General features: G+C 44.1%; 1 protein-coding gene across 2 annotated transcripts in view; it reads right to left on the bottom strand.

Annotated features, from left to right (window-relative positions):
• Positions 1-22,188, bottom strand: part of TYRO3 (TYRO3 protein tyrosine kinase) — a 41,676-nt gene that overhangs the window by 4,534 nt on the left and 14,954 nt on the right. For both annotated transcript variants that reach the window (XM_033062417.2, XM_033062418.2), the window contains 13 exons: positions 20,187-20,302; positions 17,200-17,377; positions 16,605-16,747; positions 15,184-15,328; positions 10,910-11,039; positions 9,989-10,089; positions 8,946-9,041; positions 7,192-7,272; positions 5,636-5,728; positions 4,821-4,942; positions 4,399-4,508; positions 2,808-2,967; positions 698-834 (listed from right to left, as the gene is read on the bottom strand). In XM_033062417.2, coding sequence (XP_032918308.1) covers positions 698-834; positions 2,808-2,967; positions 4,399-4,508; positions 4,821-4,942; positions 5,636-5,728; positions 7,192-7,272; positions 8,946-9,041; positions 9,989-10,089; positions 10,910-11,039; positions 15,184-15,328; positions 16,605-16,747; positions 17,200-17,377; positions 20,187-20,302 — 1,612 coding nt within the window. The remainder of the gene's footprint in view (positions 1-697; positions 835-2,807; positions 2,968-4,398; positions 4,509-4,820; positions 4,943-5,635; positions 5,729-7,191; positions 7,273-8,945; positions 9,042-9,988; positions 10,090-10,909; positions 11,040-15,183; positions 15,329-16,604; positions 16,748-17,199; positions 17,378-20,186; positions 20,303-22,188) is intronic.

Consider the following 22,188-nt stretch of genomic DNA (forward strand, 5'->3'; position numbering starts at 1 on the left):
CTGGCCAAGAGTGATCCCTTGGCAGCAGGATTAAGGCAGCAGCACAGGCTGCAGCACATGGCTGCCTGCTGCCCTGAGGATTATCTAGGTCCTTCCTGTAAGCCTGAAAATGTCTGCAACCAGAATCTTCAAAATTGTCCTGGATTTGTTCCTAGATGTAATTTGAGGTGGGACACTGATCTACACAACTTTAGTTTGTCCCATCTGCTCTCTTCCCTTTCAGCCTGCTATTTCTTAGAGTAGTAGATCAAATTTTGAAAACTGGGCCAAGCTTTGAAAGAGACATGCAGGGCACTGGCTCTGTAATCCAGTTTCCTTGTAGTCTTGCTAGATTGCCTCTCTATTCAGCCTTCAGGGTGTGCCATGGAACTCATCCCTTTGCTCAGATGCTGACCTGAGAAGGCAGGGTTCAGTGATTCTGGAAACACAATCACAGCTTCCACAAAGCCAAGAACTGCTAATGTCGACACTGTTGAAACCATTGAGCCAAGTTAGCTGCTTGTGTAGTTACCACAGGTTCCTGGGAGCTCTGCCAGCAAAGAATATCTAGTAGCTAACCCAGGGGCTTTCTAGTGAATGGCTCTGTGTACTGGAAAGTGGAGAGATTCAGATCAGCATCCCAGCCAGCTGCCTCTGTTTCCTTCCAGCAAGCCAAATTTCTCAAATAATCATGTCAGCAGGGTGAGGAAGTACTCACACATCTTCCAGGCACTCCGGGGGCTGCTTCAGCCTGTTCCCACTGATGAGGTAGTTGTAGATTTCTGCATTCTCAATGCCAGCATAAGGGGTTTGCCCTCGGGTCACAATCTCCCACATGGTCACCCCAAACGCCCACTGGAAGAGAACAGCACACAGAACAAGTGAACAGACCGTTCCCTGCTCGCTGGGCTTGGTTTCAGCATGCTCAGACTGTGCTGGCTAATGTCATCTGAGCAGCAGCGATGCAAGGGCTGTCCAAACTCTAGCTACAAAACAGAAATGACCCACCAGATGCTGCTGATGCTGACACATCATCTTAGGAGACAGCTCAAGGCTCTGCCCAGCCCCATCCTGCAGTGGAGCAGGAGGAGATTTGGGAGCTATTCCTGCCTTCCACCTGCATCTTTCCTACTTACATTCTTTAAGGTATGTGGTTGTGGGAGCTCAAGACATCCCCCTGGCTTCCCTGGACGGCTCAAGACCCAGGCAGGGGGCTCAGGAACCTTGGCACAGTGCCCAGAAGCCCTGTGCCTTCGATTTCTCTCCCTGGGAAAAATTACCACTCTTACATAAAGAATTGCAAGTCACAAAAAATAAGTAGAGTGTAAGTTAGATTATTATAAAGTGAAAAAGTAGGTTTTTAAGATTGTTTATAATAAGGGTCTGGGGTCAAGATGGAGGAACTTGGGTGTGTTCTGTCCTTCTTTCTCTTTCTTCCTAGCATCCATCTTTTAGGTGATGTTAGCACTTTTAGATTGGTTTAGAGTAGAACTAGACTGTACAATATAAGTCATAGGTATTGGAAGAGAATTGTAAATAATGTTTATGTAGTTTTTAGTATAAAAGATAATGTCCACCCAGGGGCAGGCAGAGTGTGCCTGGGCTGACTAGCTGGAAGGACTGCGGCTAGTCAGGGAAAAAACTTTTTGATTAGATAAAATAAACCACCTCTGGAAACAACAGAAGACGTCTCCTGACTCTTTCTCCAGCGCTCGAGCTGGAACACAGAGACTCTAAAACATACACAAGTGGTCAGCTCAGGTTTGAGAGACACCACTGGCCACATGTGATATCAGTTTTTTGGTTCCCAGCCAGAAGTAGATTTTTGGGGCTCATGAATCAGTTTCTTCATTCATTTAACCAGATTCTGAGATTCTAGTAATGCATGGGCACAAGTGAAAGCAGAGTTTAGCCAATAAGCAGGGCAAGGAACAAACCACTTGTGGCTCACATTCATTTCTGTTCTACACTACAGAGCCATACTTGTACTTTGCAACTAAACTGCAAGGTTTGTGGGGTGCAAAATATTATTATTTTCATAAGCAAACCCCTGTCCAACGTCTGTTGTAAAGTGGCTGAACCAGTGACCACCAATCACTAAACACTGTCTACAGTGGATGCAGCAATGGCTGGGCAACACAGCAGCCACATTACTAAGGCACTCCTGGTTTTCCCTACAAGGACATGACAGATATAACTGGAAAGGCAAGTCCACAGGACTGAAGGACAAAACTAGTGTGAAAATAGATCAAAAGGCAGCAATGAAGAGGGAAGATGGTGACAGAAAACAAAAATCCCAAAAGAAAAATAAGTAACAATTACAGATGAATGGGTTTAGCCTTGCTCCCCAGGGGAAAAGTTATGGGGAGTGTCTAAGCACTGATGTATTCAAAGCTATGGAGTTCCACCAATGCCCTCTGCAGCACAGAGCACGTTTGCTGCACTTATACATAAGTATGTGGGTTACATGCATTTAAAATGTTACCTCCAAACTGTCAGGCAGAAGAGAAAGGAAAAAGAATAAGAGAGAAGAAACTGCATAAAGAGAGGAAAAGGAAGAAGAGGAGGGGAAAGATGAAGAAGAGGATGGGAAAAAACACTGAAAAATAAAGGAAAAAAAGAAGAAAAGGGTTGATGTCTTTTGCCATTAACCACTCTCATATATTTTTAGCCTTGAGTTCTGACAGCACCCAAAGCAGAGGTAGCACCATCCCTCAAACACAAGGTAAACTCCCTTTCCTATCACCAGGGCATTTCCCACCCTCAGTGGGATTCCTCCACTTGAGCAGGAACACAGGTGGTCCCCAATGCAGCAGAGCCAAGCTCACCACATCGCTGTGCGTTGTGTACAGATTGTCTGCCAGACTTTCCAGAGCAAGCCACTTCACTGGCAGCTTGGAGGCACAGCCCTGGCGGTAGTAGTCTCCACTGTAGATTTTCTTAGAAAGCCCAAAGTCTGCAACACTCACGTTCATGTTCTCATCCAACCTATGGGTTGAGGAAAGGAAAGCATTTATTGGATACCTCAGGCAAAAAAAAAAAAAAGTTCAGAGAACTGAGGTATATGGCTCACCAAGTATTACATATAAGGAGAATGATTTCATCTACTTGGTAACCAATGTGAAATAGCTTAGTGCTCTCAAACTAGTTCCTTCAGAATAACAGAGGACTAATTATGACTAAGGAAGTAAGGCAGTGGCTAGGCTCAGATGGTCTAGTCTCTTACACAAAGAAAACTCAGATACTTTCTGCTGTTTCCAAAATTATCAGAGGACACCTGCAATGCTTACTGCTATCACCAATGCTCACTGCTGCACTCCATACTGACAATCAAAAAAAATCATGGATTGCCTAGATTGCCTGTTTAAACTGCTTGAACTGCTAGATCTGCAGCACCTCCTCTTCAGGCCTGGTTAATGGTCTGAATTGCTCTGTCACCCACTTAAACCTATACATGTTGGCAGAGAGTCCAAGTGAAGGCCACAAACACTTCATGCTCCCGGGCCTCATAAAGAACTCACTGCTTTCCCCAGAAGATGTGCTGAAATAGGCATTCAGCTTCCTCTGGAGGATGTCTACGAAAACAGAAAATCAGTATGGGTTTCTCATAAATGCCAAAGCAGGCTAACCCATCATTTTTCATCAAAACTATCAGGCTCTTTGTTTGTACATCTGGACATTGAAATGCCTTTGGAAACCTGTGTCTCATTGTGGATTTTATTGGTTGTTGTGGTTTTGTTCAGAGGCAGAGTTCTGTTGTCACAATTGCTCCTTACTCCACTCTCAGGGAAGAAGCAGAGTGGAAAGGATGAAAAAAGGACTTTTCTTTCCTTCAAAGCAGTCAAAGTAGTTTGGCGTGAAGAACAGTGAAGTGGGATCATATGGTGTGTTCACCATGCAATTATTTTTAGAGGCATTCTCCACAAGCTTTCAAGGAAACTACAATTCTTGTATTGTGATAATCAAGTCCTCAAAATAGATACCAGAAATACAGACTTCATGATACAATGGAAGTTCTTTTCTCCTAACACAGCCAAACCCATTCCCTCCTGTTGGTTACTTTATATGGTGGAATAAATAGCCTGTGCTGACACACAGCCACTGGAGTGGCTAATTACAAACAGATATTGTGTAATCAACTCTGTGAAACTCTATGTGCAGACCAATGATGGAAAAGCTCCTTGTAAAAAGGGTCTGTTTGAAAGGTCAGTGGGACTTTAGGAGTTGCTCCCTGTTCCCAGCAGCACCACCACAAACTCCACCACAATGACCATGACTCCTCTGTGTCTGTTGTCACTTGAATGCAAAGGTCAGCACTCTTAGACAGGACTACTCACACTTCTGTCATGCAAAAGGTTTATCATCCCTCCCTCATCCACTCTGGTCTTTCTTTTCTCTAAAAACTCATGAATCACTTACATGCAGTTCCGAGCTGCAAGGTCCCTGTGTATGAAATTTTTTGAGCTCAAGTACTCCATCCCGCTGGCAATGTCAATCATGAACTTGAGGAGTGTCTGAACAGGCAAGTTCTGTAAGAAATAACAGTTTAGGTTCTGTTTCTGGAGGCTTTCAAGCACTTATGACAAAACTGCAAGGTTTGCTGCCACTTTACAAAGTAGGGATGGGGAATACAGGGAGAGGATGGGATGGGACAGAATGGGGGACCTGGTCCTCAACACGCATGCAATGAAATACTTTATGATCACATCTCCCAACTTCCTCTGGTATTAAAATCCAATCACCTGCCAGTGCCTTTGGGAAACCAATCCTGAGCTGCTCCAAAGACATTCTCTGAAAATCCCTACCCTCCCAGAAGGAATTCCACAGTAAGACAGACTTACAAATGGGTTTTCCCCAATCCGTGACATCAGCAGAAAAGCGTGGAGGTCTCCATGCTTCATGAAGGGCAGGATCACCATGGGAATGGGGAGACGGCCCTTGGGACGGCTTCGTAGACTGACTCCTGATGAGGACACACACAGCAAAGGGGTGTTAGCAAACAGATCATTCCCAGGGGGAATCTTACAGGCTGCTGTGCCTTCCTCTTACAGACCTGGAGGAAAATGTGCGGTTTTGGTGGGTAGATTCCATGCTCCAAGCTTCTATGACTTTATGCCAGGTAGTGTTAAGATGCCCCTAACTCTGTTTACTTCAGAGGCTGTACTAAGAGCCTCTTCCTGCAGGGCCAATTATAAATGTTCCTAGCATCACTCCAGACCAGACAGCCCCAACCCCAGGCTCTGAAGAGCAACCCCCACATTCTGGAAAATACCTGCATTCCAAAGTGTCTACCCACAAATGTCTTGTTTCTTACTCAGTATTTTGGAAAGGCACAATCTTCCTCCTATTTATAGTCTACCTGCCCACCTGTTCACATTTCACAGCAGTTTAGACACGGCTCAGCCAGCCAAAGTCTCCCTGATACATCTGCAAGAGCTAAAGAAGCAGCTTAAACAGGAGCTGGTTGTTCCTGATGTGTGAGGGCAGGTGTGGGGAGCATTACCCACACTCCAGCTCCCCGGGGCTTGGGAAGGAGCAGTGCTGGACTATGCAGGAGCCCAGGCAGCACAGAGGAGCACTGCTGGGGAGGGTGAGGCTGTGTGGGATAGTGCAGGAGCAGGAGGAGCTCTGTGGCACGAGCAGAGCCCTGTCTTACCAATGAGTTTGGTGACGTGAGGGTGGTCAAACTCCTTCATGCAGGCAGCCTCGCGCAGGAACTCCTCAATGTCAGTCGAGGTGAAGATGTCCGCTGGAAAAAGTGACTGTAAGTTTGCTTTCTTTGTAGGTGGCTCCAAGGGACTTTACAAATAATGACAGTTCTTTGTGGCACAGCACATCTTGTCAGACCTATAGCTAGATAAGCTGTTTTACAGCAAAGCAGAGCCCGACTCTGCTCTCTCCTGGGATGGGCAGCAGTAAGCACATACCAGGGACATCTGGTAACTTTGTTCTTGGCAGAGTAAAGAACCACTGGTTAGCAGCTCTTTTCTGAGTAGGAACTTTCCTTGGAAGCTGTGCAAACAGTGTGGGGGTTAAAGATGTAAGAATAAATTAGGTAAAAAACCTAAACTACAAATGTCAGAGAGAGGAGACATCACACAGCTTGGATCAATTTCAGCAGTGACACACATCAGCAAAATTTTGGAGCAAATTATTTCTCATTGCTGTGACTCCAGATTTATGGAAATACATCAGTATAATCAAGAAGTATCCCAGCTGACTACTGTCACCACTGCTGCTGCTGAATTTAGCAAGAGTCCTCCAGTCCTGCTGCAAGATCAGACTCAGACCTGTAGGGGAGTGTTCACATTATCTGCTTTAGGCAAGTAATTTCAATGTGATTCAGAAGACAAAAGGAGATTCCCTTTTTACAGTCAGTGAAGAAAGGAAGGTGCCTCTGGAGGCTGACAGATTGTTCCTAACTAAGTTAGATGCCCTAAGGGAGACATTCTGACTACACAAAAGCTTTCAAACTGATCAGAATTATTGTTGAAACTGGATAAAATGATACAACTTACACTGGAATGGTATGAAGTGTATTTAGTACAAGCTGTTATTCTGTGACAGCAAACTGAGTTCCAGAGATAAGTGAGTGTGACTACTTTCAGTCAGTCACAGTTAATTTTTGCCTTACAGGCAAAAGGGATCAAGTAATGTAGGTTAACATATAAACACACAGATATACACATTTCCTTTGATTTATACCTATCTCTTAATAGCTTTTCTTGTTGCAAACTTCTGCCTGTTAATTGCCCTTGTTGTGTACACTCACCAAATGACACATCAGAAGGGAGCAGGACTGCTCAGGCAAATGTGCTGAGATGAGTTAGCTTGTCACTGCATTCAGCCCAAACACTCTTCTGTTTATTCCAGGCTATCTGCTATCTGCAGGAATACTGTTCTTTCACTTCTGATTATTAGGGCAGAGCAGACCTATCTGTGCTGTCTGTGCTACAGTGGTTTTGGTTGCATTCACTACGTGCTACCTGCTCTAGAAGCAACTAGGTGGTATAGGTCCTTTCCTGAAGAGCTTCCACTGCAAAAACACTGATATCAAAAGAATGGGAGACAACATGGGCAGAGTGACTGGGTGGGAAGCTCAGACAGAAATAAAGAGCACCAGGGAATATTTGCTGAGAATAGGACAGACAACATTTAATCTTTCCAACCTCTCTTTTCTTAAGTAATTCAGGTATCCCTGCTCCCACATACCTTTCAGCATCTTCACTGCCACTTTCTGGAAAGAGCCATCATCCAGTTTCAGTAGTGCCTCTCGAACTGACCCAAACTCCCCTGTAAAATTATCAGAGTAGGCAGTCAGGGAACAGCTTCTTGTGAAGAAAGTATGATTCACAGCAGGTTCACTTCAGGGGTCACTGGCAAAGAAGCTGAGTACCCATAAGAAATGCTTCATTTTTCATTCTGCAGTTCCAGACAGCAGCTTTCAGCACATGTGTGTCTAGAAGAGATATCACTACAGTAGACAAAACTCACTGTGCTGACAGTCCAAAAGGCAAAGGAAAACAAGAAAGGAAAAAAGCAGTCCCTGACCAGACAGAAGGTGCAGAGATAGAGTTTAAGCTGGGCAGACATTTCTGGGGAAGCCATATCATGAGGTTCTGTCCAGAGAGGAGGCACTTTGAGGAGCAGCAAGCAGATGGTCTGGCTGAGGAAAATCTTGGTATTGACAGCCATCAGAGCTGGGTGAGAGTGCCAGGAGTCAACCACAGTCAGCCTTATCTCTCAAAACTCAGAGAATAACTTCTGTGAATCAGAGCTGACCAGAGGAAACACAGACTATCTACTTGTGTGTGTGTGTGTGATATGTTGATTCACAGAGGCAGTGCTTTGCCCTGGTGTGTGCTCTAAGGGAGTGAAGAGGAAATGCAAAAGGCCAAAACCTCTTCAAAATATTTCGCCTAAAGAGGCTTTATACCACAGCCTAACAGCCTCTTTGCATTAGATCTGGCTCTAGATTTGCTCTCCCTAATTTTGTAACTGCTTATCCCACACAAAAGGCATGTGAGGAACTCTGACACTTGAAAAGAAGGAAGCAAAATATGGCACTCAGGACACCCACCCCAGAAGCATTATCTTCCCACTAGCTTCTCACCAGCGTCCTTCACTACTCTATGCCACGTGCTTACTTCACAAAAACCACAAGCAGTGGATCTGACCACAAATCAGGAAAATGGGAAGGAACAAAGGCATTTCGTGCTGCTTCCATACTATGGAGCTGTTGCTCATGTGTAGAGCAGAGCCCAAGGTAATGCAGTTATGTCATAACATGTAACCTGGGGTTATGGCAGTGGGGCTGACAACACAGATCCTGCCAGCTGGCATCCCCACACCAAGCCATGCCCTGGGGCCCCTTGCAGCCAATTTCAGTTCACTCATCATGGGAACAGCCCAAAAGGGTTGAAGTAGGATCCCAGAAACTGGCCAAGAGCTAACACTCACAAACAGATGACACAGATGTTTAATTACTTAGCATTGTTAAGCCCTCTGAGACCATTTCTGCAGGAAGGTCATCTTCCTGCTCTGAAAGAAACACGTTTGTTCTAGGGGGGATGGAGTGGAAGAATGCTCCCTGTGGGAAAGGGTCAAAAAAACCTGCAGTAAAACTAGTCTTATAAAAATAAGGTGAAGTTCATTTGAATATTCCTTCATTTAAATCTCTGCATGAAATTCACACACCAGTGAATTAATACTACTTTGAAAAACTGAGTATAGACTGCAGTTCATGATTGTGTAGAACCATATTATAGGAATGGCTTAGCCAATATCCTCTTAGTTGTGCTAAACCTCTGAAATGTTTTATCCCAGCGGAAAAGATAGTTCCAGTTAAATTTCCATCTACAAGCTGGAGAGAAAACAGGCTGCCTGTAATTGCTTCTCCCTACTCAACAGTTAAGATAACACAGCGGGATTTTCAATGTAAAGCCTTGTTCAGTTTTGGTTCTTACCTTTGCCCAACATTCTTCCCAAGGTGAACTGCTGTTCCTGAATTAAGACATCTTTTAGTTTTGTCTTCAACTCATCACTGATCCCTACACTCTCCACTCGAAAAAAAAACAAAACAAAACAACAAAACAGATGAACCATCAAATAAGGGATATTTAAATATTCTGTCACAACACCAAGAGTCACCCCTTCTAATCTGCATCTCCAATCTGATTCCTGCACTGTAAGTAGGAAAACATGAAAAAAGCAGAATTCCCTTCCATATCCTTTAGCCTCACCACAGACAAGCAGCCAGTACCTTTCAACCATCAGAAAATGTACTTACAGTACTTAAAGGGAGAGGGCGTGATAATACCACCCTTAAACACTCCAAGAATAACAGGAATACAGAAATAATGTAAAGAATGCTGAGAAGATGAAATTCAATCTGAAGGGACACTGATAGACACTGGCATACAGCTTAATTTAAGTTGATGGAGCTGCATCATTTTAAAGACTGTCTGGAGGATCATCCTAACCCAGCTATGCAGTGCTGCCACAGAGAGCTGTGTCCTTCCTGAACCAGGAAACAGAAATGGATCACCTTAATGGATCATGTGGCTGTTCCTGGAGCTGAATCTCCTCTTTGATAAGTTACTAATTCCTGGCTTTCCAAGACTGATTAATTGGTTCATACTTGTAGCACAGCTCAGCATACTGAGTTTAAAAATTCCTGCTAATATTGTTCAGCCATATTTATCTCGCCACTGGACTATATTCCAGTCAAAGGAGTCCTTGTAGAGTGAAACTGGGGCAAGGGAGTGGTGAATTTATGTCTTGCATTAATATACACAATGACTGTAGTTGCAATTAGTAAGGGCTATGTAATTGGTATGGCAACAACCATTCTAGCCTTTCACCTCTGTAATTCCCAGTGTCTAAGCCTCATTGTAAACAAATCCCATGTTTTTGATCAAGAAACATCAGTTTCAGTGAAAACAGAGAGAGCATTGTTAGCGAATGAACACAGCTTCCCAGGCAAAATCACTCAGGTCATTTTACTTACATGTTGCTTCAATGAGCTCTGGGCCCTCCCTGTTGAAAGACCTGGCAGCTCTGAAATGGACTGCTGGATCCCCTCTGCCAACCACACTGCCAAAGGCATGGCTAGAAGGCAGAAAAGACACACAGGGCCATGATTACATGGGCCATTCACTTCCAAAAGGGTGTGTTGAACAGTTTGGATGATTTCTCATCCCTTGCCATATGAATACTGCAGGCTGTTTTGTTAAAGAGGGTGTATCTGGAGAGGAGGAACAATGGGTTTATGCTGCCTTGCTGATGCACCTACAGCCTTCCAAACCAGGGCAATCATTGCTCCCAAGTGCCTGGGAGAAGCTGCGGGTTGGGGCAGGTTGCAGGGGTCGTAGGAACAGAGATGCTGCTGTGACAGGGAGGCCTGGGAGACTGGAAAGAACAGGAACCTTGTTTGCAGGAGGGAGCAAACCCCAGCCCAGTGACAGAGGTGATGCAAAGGAAACTTTACTGGGGATCCAGAGGGTTCTGGGCAGTCAGGAAGTTACAATTAGCTGATAGACAGAAAATCAGCACAGGATAAAGGGCTCAGCCCATAGGAATACAGATATTTCGTCTGTAGATCTTTTCTCTTTGGATCTCTTAATCAGCAGTGCTAATAATTACCTTGCTAGAGTTTATATTTCTATAGTCTAATAAGGTCTGGCTATTAATGTGACTTTTTTCTACTGTATTTTTGGTGTTATTTTGAAGAAAAGGCAGACACCCCAAAGCTATGGAAAAAACTGAGCAACAAACTCCCCAAAAAATCCCAACAAAAAAAAAACAATCCAAAGAAATTGCCAGAAGTACTCCATCCACAATGCTTTTCTTGAAAAGTAATTGAGTCAGAAACCACAACAAAAGAGAAAGCAGAGATCTCTCTAACCAGCACAAGGAGAAACTCCCTTACCCAAAGCGAGTTTCCTTTCTTCTTTTTCGAAGGAGAATAAGAGCCAGGGCAACAGCAGTGACCAGAGCTGTGAGAATGCCCAATGCCACAGGCACCCAGGACGTCCCATAGGGAGGTTGTCTCTGGCCACCTAGATGATGGAGAGAACACCAGTCAGGAAATAGAAGACTGACAATGTTAAACAGAGCAATTTCTCCTTTTGCCTTTAAATGGGAAAGCCATGCTGCTGAACCTGGTGGATCTTTGTAATCGTGAGAAAAACCAGCTCTTTCTCACAGCAAAGGCAGAGCAGAAGCATCTAGTTATCAGAAACTATTGGTTTTGAGCCTTGAGAAAGTAACAGGTGCTGGACCAGATTTTACTATTTTACATGAGCTCATGATCTGGGGCACTTCAAATTGGAGCCTCAGGACAAAATGGTCGTTTAATGTGAGGATTCTGTGTGCAGGTTTCACCCTGTCCTTTTTTAGGCAGACATAAGAACCTTGACCAGGTAACACAGCACTACCTGAATGTCAGCCAGGCAACATTTTGAAAGAAACAAAGACAATTGCCTTATGGCAATCTGGTTTAAAATATTTACATTTTTCCTCTAACTCTTCCCACAAAGAGAAGCACCCTGAGGGACTTGGTATTAGCTGTAACTCCACGATGTTGTTTAGTTGGTCGCAGCTCCTCAATGTCTCTCCCCAAAGAAAAGGTGAATTTTGAAAAGTCCCCAGTGAGCAAAGAAATAAGTTAGTCAGCCTACAGGTTCCAAGGCTGAAATAATATTTACTCCCAGAATACATACACTTTTGACTACAAAATGTCTACAGAAGAAATGCAGATGCTGCCAATCTGAGCAAGTTGCCAGGCAAGGAAGATAAGCAGTACAGTTCTGAATAAAAAGAATATTATGTATGCCTGGCAAAAATATGATAAATTAATCCAGTTCCCTGAGAGATTTCTTCTCATTACTAAAGAATAAATGTGAATTCGAATGGGTTTATTAAAATCTAGGATAGCCCTCATATCTCCAAATTTTTAAAGAGAGAACAAGAAAAGGTAGCAGGTCCCTGAACAACTCCTTCATCTTCATGCTCACTTGCTCACCCTCAGCAGCTGACTGCCCTTTACCAGAAGGTGAGGAAGAATCATCTTTGATGATGTAAGTAATCCTGTTATAAGTCATGACAGCATAAATAAACCTGTTCTTAAAAGAGATGTTAGGTTAATGGGCTGGAATTTGGATGGATCTCTGCATAGATGCACATGAAAAAGAGTCACAAAATCCTTACTGATTGTAAGGATTAATCCTTAGAGTCCTGGCAGGCAAGAGGCTTCTGAGGCCTGATTAACAGCTACATTGAGGAGCCTTATCATCCAGGATTTTAAAGAAGTGATATTAGTCTAATAAATAGGTGGAGCTTAAGGACACAGAATTGTGGACAAAGGAGGAAGCAGACTAGCACTTCTCCACTTGAAGCAAATTATCAGATCCTTAGTACTTATTTTCCAGCATCTTATCTCCTTAGTGACTCACCGGTTTTTTTTTTACCACCCAGAAGGCTTTTTACGGGCTCTGGGCCTTATGATACTCCCTCTTGCTGCAATTTTCAACCCAGCCTTCAAGGCTGTTTATGAGGAGGGAGAGATCAGAAACAGAAGCTGTATGTAACTCCAATCCTCTCCATAATTCCCAAGCCAATCACTTGGGTTGTTTCTGCCTAACAATCAGGGTAGAAACAGCTAACAACACTGATATGAAAGGTTCTCTCTGATAGTGAACAATTAGGTTTCCTTACCCCTGTGGTGAGACAAACCTCTCCTGACTTATTTTGCTAGTCTCTGTTGACTGACTGCTCTGGTGAGAGAGCAGGGATTTAGGCCAAATTCTGGGGAGCCCCTCCAAAAGGAGCGTGGATGAGAACAAAACTAAACTAAATTATTCTCCCCGTTTCTAAATGCTGGGAATCAGGAGCCCATCCCACAGTTTATAGGAAATGTGTCAGAAACAAAAATGAACGCAGAAATTCACTGCTTCTCCTCCTCTGCCCCACACATTGTTGCTTCCCACTTGTGTCAGTGAGCTTGAGAGGAGGCTGCAGCCCACAAGTTGCCTCTCCTCTCTCAACTCTACTCTGTCTTTCCCCCATCACCTGCAACCCCTTTTTCAACCAGCATATGCCTTAAGACTGCACAAGGCAGAGAGAGGAGTATTATTAGAACAGTTAAAAAGAGTATTTAGGAACCCTTTGATGATGAGCCCTTCCATTTCACAGAAAGTTTATATTTCAGAGGTGTGCAAAGAACATAATCCAAGAGCCTTCTCCTGCCCGTAACAGCGAGGATCACAGATAGGAAAAGGCTATTAAACCACCCTGTTCCTTGCTCTTTAATGAATAAAAGAGGTTTCTACTGAGAAAGTTTCTGAAAATATTAAAACAATCTTTGTTAATAGCACACAAGATCTCTGCATAAGTAGGGTGGAGCTCCCACTAGCTTTGCTGTGATGACAAATTCGACTTAAAGTTTATAGGAGCTTAGTCATCCTCATTGCCGCACTGGGAGCTGGTCAGAAACCACCCCTGGCATTTCTCACATAAACCAGTGCCAGTTTGCTATTTTAGGAAAGGAAGCGACTTATGTTTTCTACCAGGCCTGAAACAAAACTGCAGTCTTTCTGCAGCTCTGCTGCTTAAGGCCTGTCAGTGTTTCCACAGTGAACTTTTACTTCCAGCCTGTTATGCTTGTGAAGAAATATATGTGCTTCCAGACAGCATTTGTCCAAAACCAAAGCACCACTCCTGATGCTATTTTTCTGAAGTGGTTTGTAAATAAAAACAATCAAGCAACAACATATCGTGCTTTCAGGATTATCCCATTCCAGCTCCCTGTAAAATGCAAACCCTCAACATTCCCTGGGGCTTCTTGCCAGTGATGGCCATTTTCCAAAGGGAACTCCTAGCTCTTTCAGATATTTTTGTCTGTATTTGGGTGGCACAGAAAATACCTGATTAACAAGTAGGAGGTAAAAAAATCGATGGAGCCAGTGACCAACCACAGTAGGTTCAGTTCTGAACCTTCACACCCCTTCAATCTCTTTTAAATAATTTGAGGGCTTTGATCCCACAGTGGTTGTGTCCTCACATTCAGTGCTGACTTTGCCCCAGGAACTGGGCTGCCAAAGGACCTGAGTAATGTGCATGCTAAAACCAGCATTAAATGCCCTACTGCAAGTAAGGATACAGCTCTCTACTGGTTGCTCTGTCCACGTCCCCCACCTCCTGCTTGCTCGGGAAATCCCCTCTAGAGTCCCCCTGCCATCCCTCAGTGTGGAGGGATCAGGAGGGCTCAATGTCCATGTGATTCCTCAGAGACATGTGCAGTGGGAAGATAGCAGCAGTAGGTGGGTCAGCATCAGAAATTGGAGACTGATAACTTGTCCTGCCACGGGTACTTGGAAACAAAACCTCAGGAGACTGTGGAATTTTTGTATGGTGACACCTCACTGACTTCTTATCACCAATCCTTATCTTTACTTAGAACATCTTCCTCTCAGCTCTGTTACAGTTTCCTTCAAAAGCAAGAGCATTCTCTCCCTTCTACCCATCTCCCCATATAACATCCTGCCCTGCTTCATAGCCTGCCTCCCGTGCCACTTGTATTACTGTGAAATGCAAGCAGCAAGCAAACCACCCCAGGCGAGCCCAACTGCCCTTCAGCACTAGGACTGCACTCCACATGTGCATGTTCTTTGCTCCCAACAAACCCTTCCACATGGTCCAGATTGCATGGTACAGTATCTGTACCATCATCTTCCTCTTCTACCAGTAGCTCAGCTTTTCCGTGGAGACAGCTCAGTTGGTTTAATATAAATACATTCAGTAAAACCATTATGAACCCCCGTCTGGCCACTAAAACTAGTCTGGAATGGCATAAAATTAACCAAAGAAGACAATCTGTTTTAGAGGAGTTTTCTGTCACATTTGCTCGTGTAAACCTGTGTAAACCTTCATTTGCATATTTTCTACTGTGTCTGCCCTGCTCTGCATTAAGCACAGCAAAACCCTATTCTAAGACACAGCAGAGGCCAGAAGCTGTTTTGTTTATACTGGCTCTTTAAAGATTATTGAATTTCTAGTCTCCTTGATGAAGTGTGCTGTTGTATAAGCCCACATGTCTCAGTAAGTAGTAAGCACTGAAAGAAAAAGACTCACTCATAAAAAACAGCAGATCCAATATTTCTGAGTTTTTTCCCAAAGTGAAGGAAGAAAACAGTGGACACTCACCCATGACCTCCTGAGCTTCAAGCAGGAAGAGATCACTCCAGGGCCCACACCCTGCAGAGTTCAGCACACACACCCTGATAATCAGGTCTTTGAGAGGATTCCACATGGTGAGATTGGCTTTTGTGTCCTGCACGATCATCTCCCCCTGAGTGCAAATGACAACAAACTGTGAGCTGTCTTACAAGGCATCTAATGTAAAACTTCACCTTCAAACCAGAACACTACCAAACTTGTACTTCACTGCCTTTGTAACAAGGGCTGGGAATTGTGACTTCTGGGTCCTTGCTCAGTTTTGCCTGAGATTTGGGCTGTTGTCATGGGTTTGTCTTCCCAAAAATTGCTAGTAGTTTCTCAAGGCATAAGGGAAATAGGAGGTTTAATAATTTCTTTCTTTGAGGTCCTCCCATGCACGTTGCTATAGAAATAAGGGGTTTTTCTGCTATTAAAAGATACACCTCCTTCTTGTGGCTCACTGTAAAGCATCTAGTGGTTTTAATCCAAGGGAGGAGTCTGTCTGTCTGTTTTAACTTGTTGACCAAATCCTAAATGGCTTCTGAATTTCAGTGCCAGTTTTCACTTAGCAAGGTCAACATATTTTCAGTAGTTTTATGGATCTTCACACAGTAAACCCATGAATATTTGGCTGCCACCACTGACACAGAGTAAATTCAATGAGAACTCAAAATACCATCACTCAAAGTCAATGACGCTGACCTAGTGTGAAATGGGTCGTACAAAATAGGAAATAAGTCTCTTTTCCCTCTAGCTGTCTATTATTACAGGCTTGCTCTTCATTAATAAGCACTAGGTAAACACCTATTAGGAAGCTAGAAACCATAAGAAATGCTGTGAACTTCAAAGGCTGATAGATACTTGGGAAAGGTCAATGCCAAAGAACAAATGAAAGGCCTTCTACCCTGTCAGGGTCCTTTCAACTCCCCAAGCATTGTAAATGAAGCTAAAGAATCCACAACCTTCTTTCTGTGATTTACAGCACAACTCATTCACGTGTTAAATACACCTTTGCTGCTAGGACTTGGAAAGCCCAGGTCCAGTCACAGGAGACAGAAAGGCCACATCCTGCTCTGTCTAAGCTGGACAGCCCTAGAAAGAGGCAGAGAGAGACTAAGAGGATTTACTCTATGTTGTCCATCTTGTACAATGAATGGCAGAGACCTGGTCTGTCTGTGATGAACATTCAAGTGAAGGAATTCTGAACATGCCAGGAAGGAGGAAATGGTCCTATATCTTGAAGTCAAATAGTGAGGCATTCCCTAAAGTCAGAATAGATCTATTTACACAAAAGCAATGTCAGTGATCTAATCCCCTGGTATGGATGAGGGACCTTAATGCCTAGAAAATCTAGTATGAATCTCCTAAAACTCCATGTTCAATGGCTCAGCACCTTCTTAATCTGTTACCTGAGTTACATTATCCTGAATCCACTCCAGTCTGTATCCCAACACATTTTCTTTCAGCACATCTGGAGCCACACCTTCCCACTCCAAAATTAGACCAGGATCTCTTTGAATGACATGGATATTTTGAGGGGTGCTGTTTGGAGCTGAAAGCACAGAACAGAACACAATCACTTGTGCAGGAAAACAAGGCACTATCCACACTGAAAATGGCAATTCCACCCTCTTTCCTGAGATCATCCAGAAGAGAGAGGGTGTAAGAGAAGAGAACAACTTCTGCAAGCCATCAGCACTCTGCTGTTTCAAGTAGAGAAGCCACCTCTCATTTCTCCCAAGATCCCAAGAATCCCCAGAGCTAATGGGATCAGCATGCAGAAGCCATGTGGCTGGAATAATTCCTGTATTATGCACATTACATTGCTGTTAAGTACATCTGAGTGCATATTTTTGTTTAGTTCTAGGAGACTCTCAGAGTGGACGAGCAATCTAACAGTGTAACATTTCCCGTACTGCAGAATCAGCGAGGAGTTAATGACATTTATAATCATCTCTTTTTCAGGTTCAGAACTGCTGTCCTGTTCTTTCTGCTGTTTCTTACCAAGCTCCAGGGTCTGGAAATAAACCCTGTCGGTGAAAGGGGAGCTGCCCATCTCATTGCTGCACTGCACACGGACGCTGTAGTTGGTGGAATGCTTCAGGCCTTGCACGGCGTAGGAAAAGGGTGGCACTGGGGTGACTTCAGTGGACACCTCCTGGCCATCTGGTGACTCAGCTACCTGTGCCAAGAGTGAAACAGAGATGACTCTTACCATAAACAACATGGCTAACGTGCACGTGGATAAGAATTCATTTAATTGTCAGTTTAGGAAAGTGCAAGAATAGATATAGCACCAGTGGTGCTTAAAATACTGAAAAGGGAGTTGTCAAACTAAGAATCATGAAGTGACCTCACTTGGGCAGTAAAAAATTTTCCACCAGATGAAAATCTGGTCCTATATTTTAAAAAATTTCCTTCCCTATGATACAATTTCTACAGTTGATTATTATTCCTTTAAAGAAAACTAAATGTGCTTGTCACTTTGAGTGGTAGCAGCTGGCTTCTGAGGCTTGTTTAAATCTGGGCAATGAAAACCAGAAGAACAACTTGCCTGTTGCTTACTGTCACCTTTTGCCAAATTCTTTTTTCCAGAAGTTTGTATATTTTCAATTTTGTAGTGGATGAGAGACATGTAGACACAGGTGGCTTGGTTCAACTAACCTGTTTCAAATTAAACTGAAAAGAAACTTCTTACCACTCCCGCTTCTTTTTTTTTATTTCCAAATCTAAGCTTCAAAGTAGTATGAATATTAATTTAAATCTGCTATCACTGTGTGCTTTTAATGCACATAGTCAATGTTCCTACTTTTGTACTAACAATAGCAGAAATCACTACATAGCTCCTAGGCTCAGACTTTCTCCTCAAGTGCATACAAAATAGCAAAGCAGAGAGTAAAAGCAATGTACTGACAAAAGTGAAAAAGTCACACGGACTTGATGTATTTTATATGGCAGCTTTCTTCCTTTCTCACTGCCTTTCTGCTCACTCTCACATACACTTTTGGCACACTGATTTATTTGGCTGGCAGAAAGGAAGAAGCTCAAGTTTCCTGAGTAGAAAAGCATATTGTTGTCATTATCACTGTCATCTACAGCATGGAAAAAACAAGACAACTTTTTTGTAAAACCCTGTCTGCTGGATGATGTGTTTCTGTTCAACACTCCCAAGGGCTGGTGCTTGTGCATCTGCCCCTTTCACACCCTGCAACCTGGCTTGTGTTAGCAGTCAGAAAACGCTGCCATTCCCTGCCCAATCCCCAGAAGCAATCTGCTTGTCTGAACAAAGTGCTCCTGGGGCACCCGCTGCAATGCCCGAGTGCCACAAAAACACAGCAAACTTCCAATCCCCCCTCCTCTTTCTGCGAGACTCCCAGCAGAAGTGATGCCATGAGGAGCCAGGAACATGTGCATTTTCACAGGGAAATGTAGGTCAATGCCTCACACAGAATCTCTCAATGTGGGAGTCAGAGGAAGCATGGTTTTCTGACAGCGCAGGGTCATTGCCAAGTTATCCCGCTCCTGGACTCAAACACAGGAACTCCGTCCTCCCCAAATAGAGCAGAAAAGGCTTAGAAAAGGGGTGAGAGACTGCTGAGTTGACAGAAACTGGGCTGCTCTGATTCAGCCTCTTCTCCACATGTCCCATCCCCCACCCCTGTCCCTGCCAAAAGTGAGAGGGAGAACTTAAACCCCAGAATGATTAGCATTGCAGCGTGCAAGCCAGAGAGAATAGGCTGTTCCAGCCTGAGATAACTGGCATTGTAAAACAGAGGAAGAAAACCATTTTCAACTGTGAACAAGAACAGAAGCAGCAACAAAACCCACAGACCAAGGCCAGCTGCATTCAGGAGTTCTTTCTGCCAGTAAGTTAAAACTAGATGATGATTTCCTTTACTTCTGAAATATAACAAACATCACAGCATGAAACCTCTGATTTCCCCCCCAAATAAAAAGAGGACTGCAAGTAAATTAGCTAGACTGCTTCCAGCATACCTTAAGTTTATAATCCTCCTCTGCATAGTTGGCAACACAGCATAGAAATTCCACTCCAGCTCATAAGACTGCTGTAATGAGGTAGGGAAAGCATAGGGGCCTGGCAAATAAACCCAAGGGGAATGTGCCTAGCTGTGTATGCACAGCCTGCTTTGGGTATCACCATTTATTTACTCACTGGGTTACCTGTTCTTTGATCTGATTCTACAGCTAAGTTTGCAGTGATAGAAACTGACTCTGCCTGAGGTTGGACACATAGCATTGTTCTCAGGAACTTCAAGAAGCAGACCAGTTTTTCAGAGATGTGAAGTGCTCTGCACCTAGCAAAGCTAAAGAACAGTATCAAGCTTGATTTTCTGGGAAGAATTGGTCTTTGACGATGGAAAACCAATCAAGATTTAGAGACAGGGCTTAAAATTGCTCTGAAACACACAAATAGGCCTGATCTTGTATCAGAAAGCCCAATCTGCCTCCTGCTTCCATCATTCCTACCTCTCCTGTACCACATCCTATACTTTGCAAGCTCCTCATCCCCTGGACTCATTTGCATGTCTGAATTCCTGCAGTTTTTCTGGCATCATACAGGGCTGATTTGGCATGGGACTCACAGCTACCTGCACTGAACACTATCATGGGCCCCTGCTCCTGCAGCCACAGCTGCTCCAGGGCATTTCCCACACAGTGCTGTGTGCTGCACTGCAATAACCTGTCACAGTGTCATAACCTTCAGTGTAATAAGCTGCCACAAAGCAACTGATGTGATATCCTGCTGGCCAGGAGAATGGGGCCAGCCTTTAACAGCTTCTGAGCATGAAGTTCATGACCTGCTCTTTGGCACCAATGAGTTGCCTCCTTTATATTTTTATGTTTTGGGGCTGTGAAATAAGAATTGAAATACAGCTAATAAGTTGGAATAGCAAATGATGGCCCAGGAAAAGTTGTGGCTCAGGAGAGTCCTATTATTCATGCAGGACAGAGACCCAGAGAGGCCATACCTGAAGAGTGCAAGAATGGAGAGCTGCACGGCCATCAAATCCTGGCACCCAGACCACGCTGGCATTGCTGCTGGTGACTTGGCTTACAGTTACATTGAGAGGCGGGAGAGGCATGGCTGGGAAGGAAACAAAGAGACCTTTCAGTGTAAACAGAACTGAGCAGGTATTCACGTGGAAATGGAAGAGGCTTGAGGCTAAAAATTATGCAATGAAATCACTAACAGAAATGTGGTAAAATACCACATCTTTAGAGAGTGTCCCTGACTTGCTGTGAATGAAACTATTATTTTATCATTGCACAAGCTATTGTCAGCCATTCTCACATTGCCCATTGAAGCACAGAGGCAGAGGTTGATCTCTTTGATAGCAATGCCTGTGTGTGATGTTTACACCTCTGCTACTCAGCTCTCTTCCCTGCAACCTCCATTGCAGTGCATGACTCAGCCCTGCACACAGTTGCCTGTGGACCCACACTGTGAACTAAATCAGGGCTTTAAAATCCCACCTCGGGTTCTCAGTCCAGCCTTTGACACCAGCTCTGCCAGCACCACTGAGGGTGGTTTGCTGTAGTGACCTGAATGCCCTGGAGCTGGATTTGCAGCAGACCTCTTTGTGCTGCCTCCAGGTGTCCATTGCAAACTCCCACTGAACCAGCCTGGGACAGAGCCTGGACTGAAAACTGCCTCCTCAGGCTTGGGATGAATAAACTCAGTTTTACAGAGGGGAAATTCAAGCCAAAGGGAGTGCCTGCCACACTGCCACACATGGCTGATATTACTCCACAAATTAAGGGCAGGGCCAGGAACAAAATCAGAATTCCAAGGAAGGACAGTTAATCAGATGCTTGTGCTTGGAGCTACCACAGCACAGCACCAAACTGCTTGGCTTCCTTTTAGGATCCTTGATATTTCCCTTTGACTTCTCCTTTACTCTCACTATAATTCCACATATAATTCCACATTCCTATCCTTCCAGTCACCATCTCTTTTTCACCTCTGAGTTTTCATTCAGGCACTTCACTCCTGACAAAATTAACAGCTTCATGAATACTGCTCTTCCCTGACCTTTGTCTCATTTCAAAAAATTGTATGCTGATGCTTGTGATAGTTTTTCTGCAGCACCTCAACAAATTGTACCCTCAGGAGCCCTCTTTCAGAAACCCATTCCCAGGACAAGGCTCTGCTTGATTAAATTTTCCATGTCTCCTGAGTTGTGTCCATTACAAAGCAGCAATAGAGAAGTAATTGCAAGCCAAGATTCTACAGCTGCATCTTCTACCATGCCAGAGCACCTTTGCATTTCACTGCACCAAGGACAACCTCAATAGTGCTGCCTTCAGCACATCTTGCAACAGAAATGCAGAGCCCAAACCCTCAGGTCTCTGCAAGGGCCTGGAGGAGGGGAATAGATGGTGACACAGATTAACCCTATAAAACCTTTGTTGTCTAGTTAACCAGTTACCGGGACCCAGGGCAGGGCCTGCCCCTGGATAAGAACAGGGTGTGTGGCTGGGGCAGCAGACCAAGGTCTGGGATGGAAGCTGGGCCATGAGCTCTTTGTTAGTTAACTTAAGACATTCCTGCATCTTTGTTTCATTCTCTTTTGATGTTTTGTGTTCAGGTCTGTAAGCTTTTCAAGGGGAAAAAGTCCTGCTTTGGGGTGAAAACATTGTCTGTAACTCAAGTTTTGCAAACACACTTGTGATTTTTGGGTTTAGCAATGTGTGCTTTTCAACACAGGATGGCAGGCCTGAAGGAGGTACGTGCAGTGCCACCAGTGGGAAGAAATAATTCAAGTGCTAACACACCCCGTGCGTCAAGGGGACATGGCTGAGGAGGGCAGCCTTGCTAGCACCTTCCCCTAACTCTGCCGGAAAGAGCCAGATGCATTTCCCACCTTCTCTTGGGAAAAAACTGTGGGCGGCTGTTTCCTGTTGTGCTCTGAAATGGGATACAACCCTAAAAGTGTTAGCTGCAGACATAAAGGAGAGAAAAGCCTGTCA

This window comes from Catharus ustulatus, chromosome 6, assembly GCF_009819885.2.
Source record: "Catharus ustulatus isolate bCatUst1 chromosome 6, bCatUst1.pri.v2, whole genome shotgun sequence".
NCBI lineage: Eukaryota > Metazoa > Chordata > Aves > Passeriformes > Turdidae > Catharus > Catharus ustulatus.